Raw genomic sequence first — 13,341 nt, 5'->3', positions numbered from 1 at the left:
GAAACAGAGAAAGTCTCTTTAGTTTTTAGACGATAACAGAAGAAATTCAGAGGAATAACCTGAGGGCCACAATTGACTAACTCCAGTGGATGAACTTTCCTCTGTCTCAGGGTGCGGTCCAGGCCGGTCACGTGAAGGTTCCCCCGGGTTACCATCCCCTGGACGTGGAGAAGGAGTGGGGTCGTCTGCACGTGGCCATCCTGGAGCGAGAGAAGCTGCTCCGGACAGAGTTTGAGAGGTGAGTCGACCAGGAAACTAAAAAAACTCATCACATGCTCGACCGCTCCCACCAGACGTGAAGGAACTCTCCCTGTCTGCGTAACCACGACGATGACTCATCCCAGAATGATCGGGTCCACTTCTGTAATACATTCACACTGAGTTGGCTTTGTAGAGTGGAAAGTAAAAACAACCCCAAAACCCATGACAAGCGTGTCATCGCCGCGGCAACAGCATCACAATAACATGGTCATTTGACCGCCGCTGACGAGCTTTTTCCTTTTTTTCATCACATGGTGGGTGGGGCGTTGCTTTTTTATTTTGCTTCTCGGGACAGTTTTGATTTTAAAAAGCCATCGTCTGTAGTTCAGTGATCACACACAGAAGCTCCGTCATGGCTTTCATGACTCAGGGATACGACTTCAGGTTCTCATTCCGCCGCAGGACGGAGTGAGTGTTTGTGTTTCACTTCAATCCATTAATTCGGCTTTGATTAGGTGTGTCTGACCTTTGACCTCTATCTCTCTCTCTCTCTGTCTGTGCAGGCTGGAGCGACTGCAGAGGGTGGTCAGTAAGGTGCAGATGGAGTCGGGGGTGTGTGAGGAGCAGCTCAACCAGGTGGAGACGCTGCTGCAGACGGTGAGACAGCAATAAAGTTTCATTTCACCCAAAACAAAGAAATCTGTCAGAGAAATGATGGTGACCACACGCAGAGCTGTAATTCCTCTGTGTGTGTTTGTGTGTGTGTGTGTGTGTGTGTCTGTGTGTGTGTGTGTGTGTGTGTGTGTTGCAGGACGTGAGGATGATGAGCTCGGGGAAACCTGCTCAGCACGCAGCAGAGATGGAAGCAGATCTGGAGAAAGCCGAGGGGATGATCCGCTTCCTCTTCAACGACGTGCAGCTGCTCAAAGACGGACGCCACCTGCAGGCGGAACAGATGTATCGCAGGTAAAAAAAAGAAGCAAACTCCACAACATTTGAAAAGACTAAAGATGAACAATTTCTGGAATTATTAGGTGAATTGATGGCTGTAGCTCCTGCTGCTGATCTGTGCATTTATGAATTTGATGGATTTTTAATACCCAAAGTTGTTTTGTCCATTAAACAGTAACTAAACAACCTTAAATCTGTGAAGTAGGAACAACAAATTACGTGAAACCTTTGATTGATAAGGTTTAAATTACTAATCACACATATTAATTGTTGTTAAGTAATGTTCAACCTCTTCAGCACTAACTGGAAGTCTTTATTCTAGAGTGTACCGTCTCCACGAGCGTCTGGTGAACCTCCGCAGCGAGTACAACCTGCGGCTGAAGTCCGGCGTGACCCTGACCCAGATCCCCATGACCCAGATCTCCATGAGCCAGATCCCCATGAGCCAGATCCGCACCACCCAGGCCCAGGTCCAGGTCCTGCAGCAGGCCCCCATGAGGCTGCGGCCCGAGCTGGATGAAGTCACCCTCCGCTACACCCAGGACCTGCTGGGCTGGGTGGAGGAGAACCAGCGGCGCGTGGACCAGGGAGAGTGGGGGTCCGACCTGCCCACGGTGGAGTCGCAGCTGGGAAGCCACCGCGGCCTCCACCAGTCCGTGGAGGAGTTCCGCTCCAAGATCGAGAGGGCGAAGGCTGACGAGGTACGAGACAGACCAGAGGAACCAGGACAGAGATTTTCTACTGGGTTCATTCATGATCATCTGACCTTTGACCTCTTATCTTCTCCAGAGCCAGATCTCTCCTGCCAGTAAGGCTGCGTACCGCGAGTATCTGGGGAAACTGGAGCTTCAGTACGGAAAACTACTGGTAGGTTACAGCAGATAAAGAGAAACCTTCACATTAGAGATATAACAAATCTTATTCATATGTTTCCTGACGTGTGTTTTGCTGCAGAACGCCTCGAAGGCCCGTCTGCGCTACCTGGACCAGCTCCACGCCTTCGTCACCGCGGCAACCAAAGAGCTGATGTGGCTGAACGAGAAGGAGGAGGAGGAGGTCAACTACGACTGGAGCGACCGCAACCCCAACATGGCGTCAAAGAAAGAGAACTACTCGGTACAGAGACAGGGAGACGATGTTTCACACACAGCGACGTAACTCTGGATTCTGCTGTAACCAGTGGGTGTTGTTGTTGTTGTTGTGATCAGGGTTTGATGAGAGAGCTGGAGCTCCGGGAGAAGAGGGTGAACACGGTGCAGACCACCGGAGACAAGCTGCTGAGGGACGGACACCCTGCCAAGCAAACTGTGGAGGTAGGAGTTCACTAATATCACAGGAAATACTTTTAGAAATATACAAAAAAAACAACACACAAAAGAGGTTTAAATAACCTCTATTTAAACTTGCACCTCTTAACTATGATATGCACATATAAAGTGTAAACAATGTGAAACCATCATAATTTAAGCTGCTTAGATACGTGAAATTTTACAAATAGAAATATGAAGAACTTCAAACCAGGCGTGTTTCAAGGGCCAAAGTGTATTATTTTGTTCATTATCGTTCTTATTTCATACAATACCTCTTAATACTGTAATATTCCATATATATTTCTTACTGTACAGATCTTATTTATTTACATATTCACTTAAAATAATGCATAATACTCTGCACTTTTACTGCCTTTTTTGCACTAAACTGCATTTTGTTGTATAAGTACTTGTACTTAGCAATGACAATAAAGTTGAATCTAATCTAGATTCAAATCTAGACCTGTACCTTGTTGTCCTCTTCCTCAGTTTGTCTCCTCCTCTTCCTCCTCAGGCGTTCACTGGAGCTCTGCAGACTCAGTGGAGTTGGCTCCTCCAGCTGTGCTGCTGCATCGAAACCCACCTGAAAGAAAACACGGCCCATTTCCAGGTGTGTTCACCGACTTTGTTTCTTATCAACTCCCTCAAGGCCAAACTTCATGTGACCAGTGCATCTGTAAAGAGTTAAAAAGCTCATCTGGAACAGATAGGGTAAAACTTAAATCCTCAAATTCCTTTCTCCCAGTTCTTCTCTGACGTGAAGGAGGCAGAGGAGCGGATCAAGAAGATGCAGGACACGATGAAGAGGAAGTACACGTGTGAACGGAACATCACCGTCACGCGGCTGGAAGACCTGCTGCAGGACGTGGCCGTGGGTTCATTCATCACTTTAAACAATTTAATATATTTCAACTGTTGATTTAAATCATCACGAGACGCTAAAGTTGACGATGAAATATATCTACAGATTTTAAATCCTAACTTTAGAGCAACTTCACAACAATTTAGGAGTTTGTGTTTGTATTGATTTAATCTGACATTTCATGACTTTCCTTTTCAATAGGAAGAGAAAGAGCAAATGACAGAGTTCAAAACTCACCTGGAGGGTTTGAAGCGAAGAGCCAAGACCATCGTCCAGCTGAAGCCAAGAAACCCCACCACTCCGCTGAAGGGCAAGCTGCCCATCCAGGCTGTTTGTGACTTCAAGCAGATGGAGGTGAGAATCACAAGCTGAGGTTATCTCCTCTCTCACTGTACATTTAGTCTGTTAAAATGCAGGATTATGCAAAAACAATCACACTGATTTTCACTAAACTTGGTGGAGGGATGTGAGATGGGTCAGGAGAGCACCCGGTGAATTCTGGTTTGGCAGGTTCCCTCATTGTGTTGATTAATTTCTAATAAAGAGATCACCCACACAACTTTCTATTTTAAAATGAGCTCAGATACTTTACAGGAGTCGGTTGGACGTCAGCGTGTGTTTGTGTTCCTCCAGATCACCGTCCACAGAGGAGATGAATGTGCTCTGCTGAACAACTCGCAGCCTCACAAGTGGAAGGTGCTGAACGATAAAGGCTGCGAGTCCTCCGTCCCATCCATCTGCTTCCTGGTCCCGCCCGCCAACAAGGAGGCGGTGAACAGCGTTGCCGGGTGAGCTCAGTTAGATCCGTCACTGAATCCACGCCATCACTGAAGCACGCATTTTCCTAACGTCCACGTTTCCTTCCTCAGCCTGGACGGAAACCTCCAGCGGCTGCAGACCATGTGGCAGACCATGTTCGTGGACATGAAGAGTCTGTTGTCATGGCAATACCTGATGAGAGACATCCACATCATCAAGACCTGGAACATCAGCATGGTAACATTCAGAAGCTCATACACGGAGACACATTTCTATGAAATCCCTGAAGATTTGGCTTTTGTTTCATAAAACATCACTAGTTAATTAACTGTAAATCATTTATAAAAGTTTATCATTTCTGCATTTATAAGTCCCGGCACGGTGGTAAAGTGGTTAGCACCATCCAGGTGACCCTGGCCTCTTGTGTGGTATTCTTAATGAAGGGATATATTTATGTCATACCATAGATTATAGATAATATATAAATACTTTAGTTATACAGTTTATATTCACTTAATATTAGATTATCTTGTATAAATGCATCTTGCTGTTTTCCTCAGTGGAGCAATTTCCATATTTATATCTATTCATGCAAGCTTATGTTTGATCTATAATGACATTATACTTGTTCATCCATATATGAATGAACTGACTCTTTCTATGTCCTATAACAACTGTTTCTACACTGTTTTCATGTGGAAATCACTTTGCTTAACCTTGATAAGTGCTGTATGAAAAACTCTATTACATTAGTATTACAGATGAAGGCAAAGCTTTGTGTAACTGGTGTTTTCCTGATGTTTGATCCCCCCCCCCCCCCCCTGCAGTTTAAGACCCTGAGGGTGGAGGAGTACCGCCTCTCTCTGAGGAACCTGGAGCAGCACTACCAGGACTTCCTGCGTGACTCCCAGGACTCACAGATGTTCGGGGCCGAGGACCGAATGCAAGTGGAGTCCAACTACAACAAGGCCAACACGCACTACAACACCATGGTCAGCACCGCAGAGCAAGGTGTGTACCGCTGGGGTTTAAAAGCTCATTGAGGCAGGAAACAGTTTTTATTATTTGACATTTTCTCACCGAAACATTTGTGTTGACATCCATTCATCTGTGTGAAAGTTGACTGTCGATTTCATGTTGCAGGATACGTGCCACCCAGGACAGGTAAGGGCTTCGGAGGAGTAACAGGAGCGTCTGATTGGCTGATTGTGTGTTTCTGTGTGAGTGTGTGTGTGTGTGTGTGTGTGTAACCAGGGCTGTGGTACTGTCTTGTCTCACTTTATTCATTAACTCAATCAGCTTCTTCACTTCCTCCCTAACTTCTCTCAGTTCTTGTTGTAGTTAACCACGATAACAGATAATCAAAGACGTAGATTTGTACAGTAGCAAAGATTGTAGTAGTAGTTTTATCAGATTATTTGTTGTTAAGTGTTTGAGGGTAATTTAGATTTTAAAGGCTTCAGTTATTAACAGCACAATATACAAAATAATAAAAATTCTATGTCACTTTAACTAATACTCTTTTCAGACTTTCCATGCAGTGGTTTGATTGTTGGCTAAATTTAATCCTGACTTGAACTAATTACCAGCTCCTCTTCTTTGCAAAAACAGATTAAATATGTTAATAAATATATTAATATATCTTCTATACACGTTATTCTGAATCAACCAGGTGAGCAGGATGAGTCCGTGTGTAAGACCTACCTGACAAAGATCAAGGAGCTGCGTCTGATGCTGGAGGGATGCGAGAATCGAACGGTGACACGTCTCCGTCAGCCGGTGGACAAGGAGCCGCTGAAGGCCTGCGCCCAGAAGACCCAAGAGCAAATGGTACAGTCGTACGTTTAAACCAATGGGACATGACAGGCCAAAGCGTCTTGATCGCCCCCTGGTGGCTGGTTGCAGTATAGGTCATAACCTCCACCTACTCCATGTTAGCGGCTGGGACATGGACCAAAATATAAAGACTTGACTTGATTCTAATTCCAGTAATATGTGCATGAAATCGACTGAAATACTGAATCTTCTCCTCTGTGCTCGGTGGCAGAAAGTTCAGTCTGAGCTGGAGAGCCTGAAGAAAGACCTGAGCTCCATCGCTGAGAAGACGGAGGAGGTCCTGGTGTCTCCTCAGCAGTCCAGCTCCGCCCCCATGCTGCGCTCGGAGCTGGACGTCACCCTGAGGAAGATGGAGCACGTCTACGGCCTCTCGTCCGTCTACCTGGACAAGTGAGGCTCCGGGACTCTCTCTCTCTCTCTCTCTCCCTGTGGGTTTACAGCTGTAACTTTGCTTTGTTTTTAACACGACGTGCGCTGTTCGGTTTCAGGCTGAAGACCATCGACGTTGTGATCAGAAACACCAAAGACGCTGAGGACACGCTGAAGAGTTATGAGACTCGTCTGCGTGACGTCAGTAAGGTGCCGGCGGAGGAGAAGGAGGTGGAGGAGCATCGCACTCAGCTCAAGGTCTGTCCTCTTTTATCTACAATCACATTTTTAGTTTGCTTTTGAAGGAACCGGTTGTGACTCGGTTCTTCTCCGTGACAGACCATGCGTGACGAGGCCGAGGCCGACCAGGTGGCGTTCGACCGCCTGCAGGACGAGCTGAGGAGAGCCACGACCATCAACGACAAGATGACGAGGATCCACAGCGAGCGGGACGGCGAGCTGGAGCACTACCGCCTGCTGGTCAGCGGCCTGCTGGAGCGCTGGCAGGCCGTGTTCGCCCAGGTGGAGCTGAGGCTGAGGGAGCTCGACCTCCTCGGGCGTCACATGACCTCCTACCGCAGGAGCTACGAGTGGCTGATCCGATGGCTCGGGGAGGCGCGGCAGAGGCAGGAGAAGATCCAGGCGCTGCCGGTCGGGGACAGCAAGGCTCTCAAGGAGCAGCTGGCAGAGGAGAAGGTACTGGAGGAGAGAAGCCGTTACGCCCCCTGGTGGTCACACTGGCAGCACAGATGCAGAATCAGTTCTCTTTCTGTGCATAGATTCGTCTCTTGCTGTCATAAATTTGAGTTCTTGTGTTTTTGATAATGAAAACAAGCCTTGTAGCTGCAGCTTTCTGTTTTTGCTGGAAATAATAATTCAACTATGATTTAAAAATAAATAATTTCCATACTCACTGTGACATTTATTCATTTTAACTTATAGAAACTCCTGGAAGAGATCGAGACCAACAAGGACAAGATTGAAAACTGCCACAAAGATGCCAAAGCCTACATCGACTCCGTGAAGGTTCGTGCTACTAACCTCAGCTTGCAAGAAATTTCCATTCCTGGCTCGACTTGTTATTTTTTTGGGCTTGTCTTCATTTTGTTTTCGTTCCTTTTAGGATTATGAATTCCAGGTTTTGACCTACAAAGCCCTGCAAGATCCAATCGCATCTCCCCTGAAGAAACCCAAAATAGAGTGTGCGTCGGACAACATCATCCAGGAGGTTTGTTTCACACACACAACTGCAGCTGGTGGTCGCCTGACCTTGTTAACAATAGTTTGACCTTTTAAATACGTTCACAATAGTTTGACCTTTTGGGAAATAGCAGTAACTGGGACCTAAGTGTCATCACCACGATAAAAACACATCTAAAAATGCTGATAACAGTTATAAACACACTCCTGGTAACTAAATCTACTGTAAAGAATAATATCATATCATGTTTTTAAAGTTGAATAACGATTCTGTTGATTTCTTTCAGTACGTCACCCTGAGAACCCGCTACAGTGAACTCACCACTCTCAACAGCCAGTACATTAAGTTCATCATGGAAACACAGCGCCGCCTGGAGAACGAAGAGGTAATTACACTCACTAACGACAAGCCGCAGCTTCACTAACGCAAACCACCGCTGCCTGTTAACAGAGTCATGAACGGGAAAATCCTTTTACATTAAATATGTTCTGAATATGACGAGAGCAAAGAGTGGTGAAGCAAACTGTTTCATGTTGCATCACATCCCCACTCTGATATCTGTCTCTCATTTCCTGACTCTGTGTATTTTAGTCAAATCATATCACGTAGATTGTACACGTCAGATTCAGTCACGTTTTTTCTAACGGCTCAGCTGCTTGTCCGACTCTTTTCTTTTGGTACCTGCTTCTTCATTCCCTCTTGAAATCACTCGTGATTTGAAGTTTTACTGGCTCGGCTCCTTTCTTTCAATCTGCTCCTCAACCGTTCTTTTCTCCCTTTTCCTCTTTTCTAACTTTCTGTTGTGTTTGATCCTTTTGATCCCTGCTCGCCAGTGCTTTGTCATGACGAATGTTAATCACGAGCTTAAGAGATGAAGCACCAGGTATTTAACAGAAGAACCCTCTCAGTTATATCACATCACCCGTCTCCACTTCAGACCCTCGTTACTGTCATTGAAGAGGAAGGTTCAGGATTTTTTAGGAAATGTTTTGTAGCTGAGAACTGATATTTCTTTTGCTTGTACTAAAACATGTTTAAAAAATCTATTACATTAGCAAAATATTCATGTTGTCTTAATTTGACATTTGGACACTTTTTGAAGGAGTCATTAGTCTGCAGATTCTTTAAATTTTAAATTTAAGGAGGAAGGTAAAAATGCAGACGTCCTCAGATGTTTCTCATGATATTAAGAAGATAATATAAAGCAAAACAGCAGAACCTGTTTTCTGAGGATCTGAAACCAGGACATTTGCTGATAACAACGATGTTCCAAACAAAAGCTCAATTTGAAGTCAACATGAGTTTTAAAAATACTGAACCTTCCTTATAAAGATCAGTCACCTGCACTTCAACATTCTTGATATCTCTTGCTGTATATCTTGATCCTGGATTTGTGTCTCGTCGCCGACACTGAATCCAACCTTCATTTGTGTCGTGTGTTGACATCCGGTTGTGTTTGCTGCATCACTAAGCTCATCTTCATAATGTGGCTATTCTGATTCCTACACCTTGAATTCTGACTTGCTGTGATGTAAATCCATAAACAACTGTTTTGTGGGTTCTTTGTACAGTTGTGGTATATTTCACACCGTGCTTTATACTTTTTGCATGCTCACTATTATCGATCCCCTTAATCCTCCTTGGTTATTTTACTAACAGAAAGACGCTGACTCAACACATTTTATGAACCAGAAATATGAATATACAATATATTACAATACATACACATTATTTGAACAATACTCTTTGTGCAAAATATGATAAAGCCTAATTTAAACTGTAACTGTTTAGATTATGGATCAATTAAATTACCTAAACTGCATGAAGTCACAGTGTCACGCTGTGTTGTGAAGTAAAGTGTTGTTCTTTGTGTCATACACTGATTAAACATCACAGACATTTCCCAATACCGTATTTACCCCTAGTCTAAAATAACTGTATATTTTCTGTTGCTGTAACATATCATCATGTATTTACATTTTTATGTACCTACATGTATTATTAACGCAGAAGATCTACTTCATAGAATAGCCCCTCTAACATGCTCTCAATTCTCTTTGCTCCCTCTTTGCTTCTACTAATACAGAAAGCTTCTGAGAAACTAAAAGAAGAGGAGAGGAGAAGGCTGGCAGAAGTACAGGCCGAGTTAGAGAAGCAGAAACAGTTGGCCGAGGCTCACGCTAAATCTGTGGCCAAAGCAGAGCAAGAGGCGCAGGAGCTGAAGCTGAGGATGAAGGAGGAGGCCGGCAAGAGGCAGGACGTGGCTGTGGACGCCGAGAAACAGAAGCAAAACATACAGCAAGAGCTGCATCACCTGAAGAGTCTGTCCGAGCAGGAGATCAAGTCCAAGAATCAGCAGCTAGAGGAGGCGCTGGTCAGCCGCAGGAGGATTGAGGAGGAAATCCACATAATCAGAATCCAGTTAGAGACGACAATAACACAGAAGACGACATCGGAGTCTGAGTTACAGAAGCTCAGAGACAAGGCCTCTGAGGCTGAGAAGCTCAGGAAAGCTGCTCAGGACGAGGCCGAGCGGCTTCGCAAGCAGGTCACCGAAGAGACTCAGAAGAAGAAAAACGCTGAAGATGAGCTGAAGATTAAATCTGACGCAGAAAAAGAAGCTGCCAAGCAGAAGCAGAGGGCGCTGGATGACCTGCAGAAATTCAAAATGCAAGCAGAGGAGGCCGAGAGGCGTATGAAGCAGGCGGAGGAGGAGAAGTTCAGGCAGATTAAGGTCGTGGAGGAGGTGGCACAGAAGAGTGCGGCCACACATCTGCAAACCACATCCATGTCATTCAATGCGAAGGCAACAAAGCTCGAGGAATCCCTGAAGAAAGAGCAGGGCACCGTTCTGAAGTTGCAGGAAGAAGCTGAAACACTTCGGAAACAACAGGAGGAGGCGAACAAAGCCAGGGAGCAAGCGGAGAAGGAGCTTGAAACATGGAGGCAGAAAGCCAATGAGGCTCTCCGCTTGAGGCTACAGGCCGAGGAGGAAGCCCAGAAGAAGAGTCAGGCTCAGGAGGAGGCCGAGAAGCAGAAGCTGGAGGCCGAGCGAGACGCCAAGAAACGGGGCAAAGCTGAAGAAGCTGCTCTGAAGCAGAAGGAGAACGCAGAGAAAGAGTTGGAAAAACAGAGGAAATTTGCAGAACAGATAGCTCAGCACAAGCTGTCTGCAGAACAAGAGTGCATCCGCCTCAAGGCCGACTTTGAACATGCAGAGCAGCAGAGGGGCCTGTTGGATAACGAGCTCCAGCGTCTGAAGAACGAGGTGAACGCCGCGGAAAAGCAGAGGAAACAACTGGAGGACGAGCTGGCTAAAGTCCGGAGTGAAATGGACGGCCTCCTGCACATGAAGATTCAAGCGGAGAAGGAGACGCTGTCAACAACCGAGAAGAGCAAACAGCTTCTGGAGTCTGAGGTGCTGAAAATGAAACAGCTGGCTGAGGAAGCCACCAGGCTGAGATCGGTAGCCGAAGAAGCGAAGAAGCAGAGGCAGGTCGCGGAGGATGAGGCGGCGCGGCAAAGAGCCGAGGCTGAAAAGATACTCAAGGAAAAACTGGCTGCCATCAACGAGGCGACACGTCTGAAGACTGAGGCAGAGATGGCTCTGAAAGCTAAAGAGGCCGAGAATGAAAGACTGAAAAGAAAAGCCGAGGACGAAGCTTATCAGAGGAAGATGCTGGAGGACCAGGCTGCTCAGCACAAACAAGACATCGCGGAGAAAATCACACACCTGCAGAGCTCGTCTGTTTCTGAGCTGGGGCGACAGAAGACTATCGTGGAGGAGACGCTGAGGCAGAAGAGGGTGGTGGAAGAAGAAATCCACATCATCAAGATCAGCTTTGAGAAGGCATCAAGAGAGAAGTCCGATTTAGAGTCGGAGTTGAAGAAACTGAAGGGTATCGCAGATGAGACGCAGAAAAGCAAACTCAAAGCTGAGGCGGAGGCAGAGAACATGAAAAAGCTCGCTGCAGAGGAGGAGAAGAAAAGGAAGGAAGCCGAGGAGAAGGTGAAAAGGATTACTGCAGCAGAAGAGGAGGCAGCGAGTCAATGCAAAGCCGCTCAGGAGGAAGTCCAGCGCCTCAAAAAGAAAGCTGCCGACGCCAATAAACAGAAAGACAAGGCAGAGAAGGATGCAGAGAAGCAGGTCATTCTGGCCAAAGAGGCCGCACAGAAATGCACGGCCGCAGAACAGAAAGCTCAAGATGTTCTCAGCAAGAACAAAGAAGACACTCTCGCTCAGGAAAAGCTGAAAGACGAGTTTGAAAACTCCAAGAAACTTGCCCAGGCGGCTGAGAAGGCCAAGGAGAAAGCAGAGAAAGAGGCGGCTCTGCTGCGTCAGAAAGCCGAAGAGGCTGAAAAACTGAAAAAAGCAGCAGAGGACGAAGCTGCTAAACAGGCCAAAGCTCAGAAAGACACCGAGAAACTGAGGAAAGAGGCCGAGGGCGAAGCCTCGAAGAGAGCAGCGGCGGAGGCAGCAGCTCTGAAGCAGAAGAAGCAGGCGGATGCAGAGATGGCCAAACACAAAAAAGAAGCCGAACAAGCACTTAAACAGAAGTCTCAGGTGGAGAAGGAACTCACAGGGGTCAAACTGCAACTGGACGAGACGGATAAGCAGAAAGCCTTGTTGGACAAGGAGCTTCAGAGAGTTAAAGGTGAAGTGAATGATGCCGTCAATCAAAAGGCGCAGGTGGAGGAGGAACTCGCCAAAGTCAAGATCCAGATGGACGAGCTCCTGAAGCTCAAGCTGAAAATCGAGGAGGAGAACCGCCGCCTCATGAAGAAGGACAAAGATAAAACACAGAAAGTTCTCGCAGAGGAAGCAGAGAAAATGAAGAGCTTGGCAGAGGAAGCTGCGAAACTCACTGTGGTGGCTGAAGAAACAGCCAGACAGAGGAAGATGGCTGAGTCTGACCTGGCTGAGCAGAGGGCACTCGCAGAGAAGATACTGAAGGAGAAGATGCAGGCCATCCAAGAGGCCACCAAACTGAAAGCCGAGGCAGAGGAGCTCAATAAACAAAAGAACCAAGCCCAGGAAAAGGCTAAAAAACTCCAGGAGGACAAACAGCAGATCCAGCAGCGTCTCGATAAGGAGACTGAGGGTTTCCAGAAATCCTTGGAGGCTGAGCGAAAGAGGCAGCTGGAGGTTTCAGCCGAGGCAGAGAAGCTGAGATTGAAGGTGAAGGAGCTCAGTGACGCTCAGGCCAAAGCTGACGCGGATGCAAAGAAATTCAAGAAACAAGCCGATGAGGCAAAAGCTCAGCTTCAAGCAACGGAGAAGCAAACTACAGAGACTGTTGTGCAGAAGCTGGAGACCCAGAGGCTCCAGAGCACCAGAGAGGCCGATGACCTGACCAAGAAAATCGCTGACCTGGAAAAAGAGCGAGAGAAACTGAAAAAAGAGGCGGAGGCGGTTCAGAAAAAATCTAAAGAGGTATTGTGCCATGATGTTATCAGTTTGTAGAAGCCGTGCTAAACACACTAACCACAGAACAGGAACATCCCATGTAAATTGCAGTGTCTTTAATTAACAGCCAGCAATTTATATGAATGTCATTCGAAACACAATAGTACAGAACTAAAATGTTTATTTAATCTCTCGCTCAGATTAAACGATTGATGCCTTTTCTCATTTCTGTTTGTTAAATATGCAGCTAGACCCAGGGAATGGTTAGCTTAGCATAAAGACTGGAAACTGGAGGAAACACTTACTGTCCAATTCATGTTTTTTTGCTGATAAGAAAATAAATGATAAAAAATTAAGTTAGAATTTGAAGGTGTTACTGTCGGACAGAGCCAAGCTAGCTGTTTCCTCCTGTTTACAGTCTTTATGCTAAGCTAAGCTAACCCTC

The 13,341-nt window shown here is 46.2% G+C and overlaps 1 protein-coding gene across 1 annotated transcript in view; it reads left to right on the top strand.

The window, feature by feature from the left end:
- The window catches only part of pleca (plectin a), a 39,648-nt gene that overhangs the window by 18,140 nt on the left and 8,167 nt on the right, over positions 1–13,341 (top strand). Inside the window, exons 11-32 of the mRNA XM_061093022.1 lie at positions 111–238; positions 765–858; positions 1,013–1,167; positions 1,475–1,853; positions 1,942–2,019; positions 2,107–2,268; positions 2,361–2,465; positions 2,977–3,072; positions 3,208–3,333; positions 3,526–3,678; positions 3,958–4,112; positions 4,194–4,320; positions 4,911–5,094; positions 5,227–5,247; positions 5,756–5,913; positions 6,131–6,309; positions 6,408–6,546; positions 6,628–6,984; positions 7,231–7,314; positions 7,412–7,516; positions 7,776–7,874; positions 9,576–12,923. Coding sequence (XP_060949005.1) covers positions 111–238; positions 765–858; positions 1,013–1,167; positions 1,475–1,853; positions 1,942–2,019; positions 2,107–2,268; positions 2,361–2,465; positions 2,977–3,072; positions 3,208–3,333; positions 3,526–3,678; positions 3,958–4,112; positions 4,194–4,320; positions 4,911–5,094; positions 5,227–5,247; positions 5,756–5,913; positions 6,131–6,309; positions 6,408–6,546; positions 6,628–6,984; positions 7,231–7,314; positions 7,412–7,516; positions 7,776–7,874; positions 9,576–12,923 — 6,432 coding nt within the window. The remainder of the gene's footprint in view (positions 1–110; positions 239–764; positions 859–1,012; positions 1,168–1,474; positions 1,854–1,941; positions 2,020–2,106; positions 2,269–2,360; positions 2,466–2,976; positions 3,073–3,207; positions 3,334–3,525; positions 3,679–3,957; positions 4,113–4,193; positions 4,321–4,910; positions 5,095–5,226; positions 5,248–5,755; positions 5,914–6,130; positions 6,310–6,407; positions 6,547–6,627; positions 6,985–7,230; positions 7,315–7,411; positions 7,517–7,775; positions 7,875–9,575; positions 12,924–13,341) is intronic.

Source organism: Limanda limanda, chromosome 19 (genome assembly GCF_963576545.1).
Source record: "Limanda limanda chromosome 19, fLimLim1.1, whole genome shotgun sequence".
Classification (NCBI taxonomy): domain Eukaryota; kingdom Metazoa; phylum Chordata; class Actinopteri; order Pleuronectiformes; family Pleuronectidae; genus Limanda; species Limanda limanda.
The sequence above is the reverse complement of the archived record's forward strand: the minus strand, read 5'-3'. Positions and strand labels throughout refer to the sequence as shown.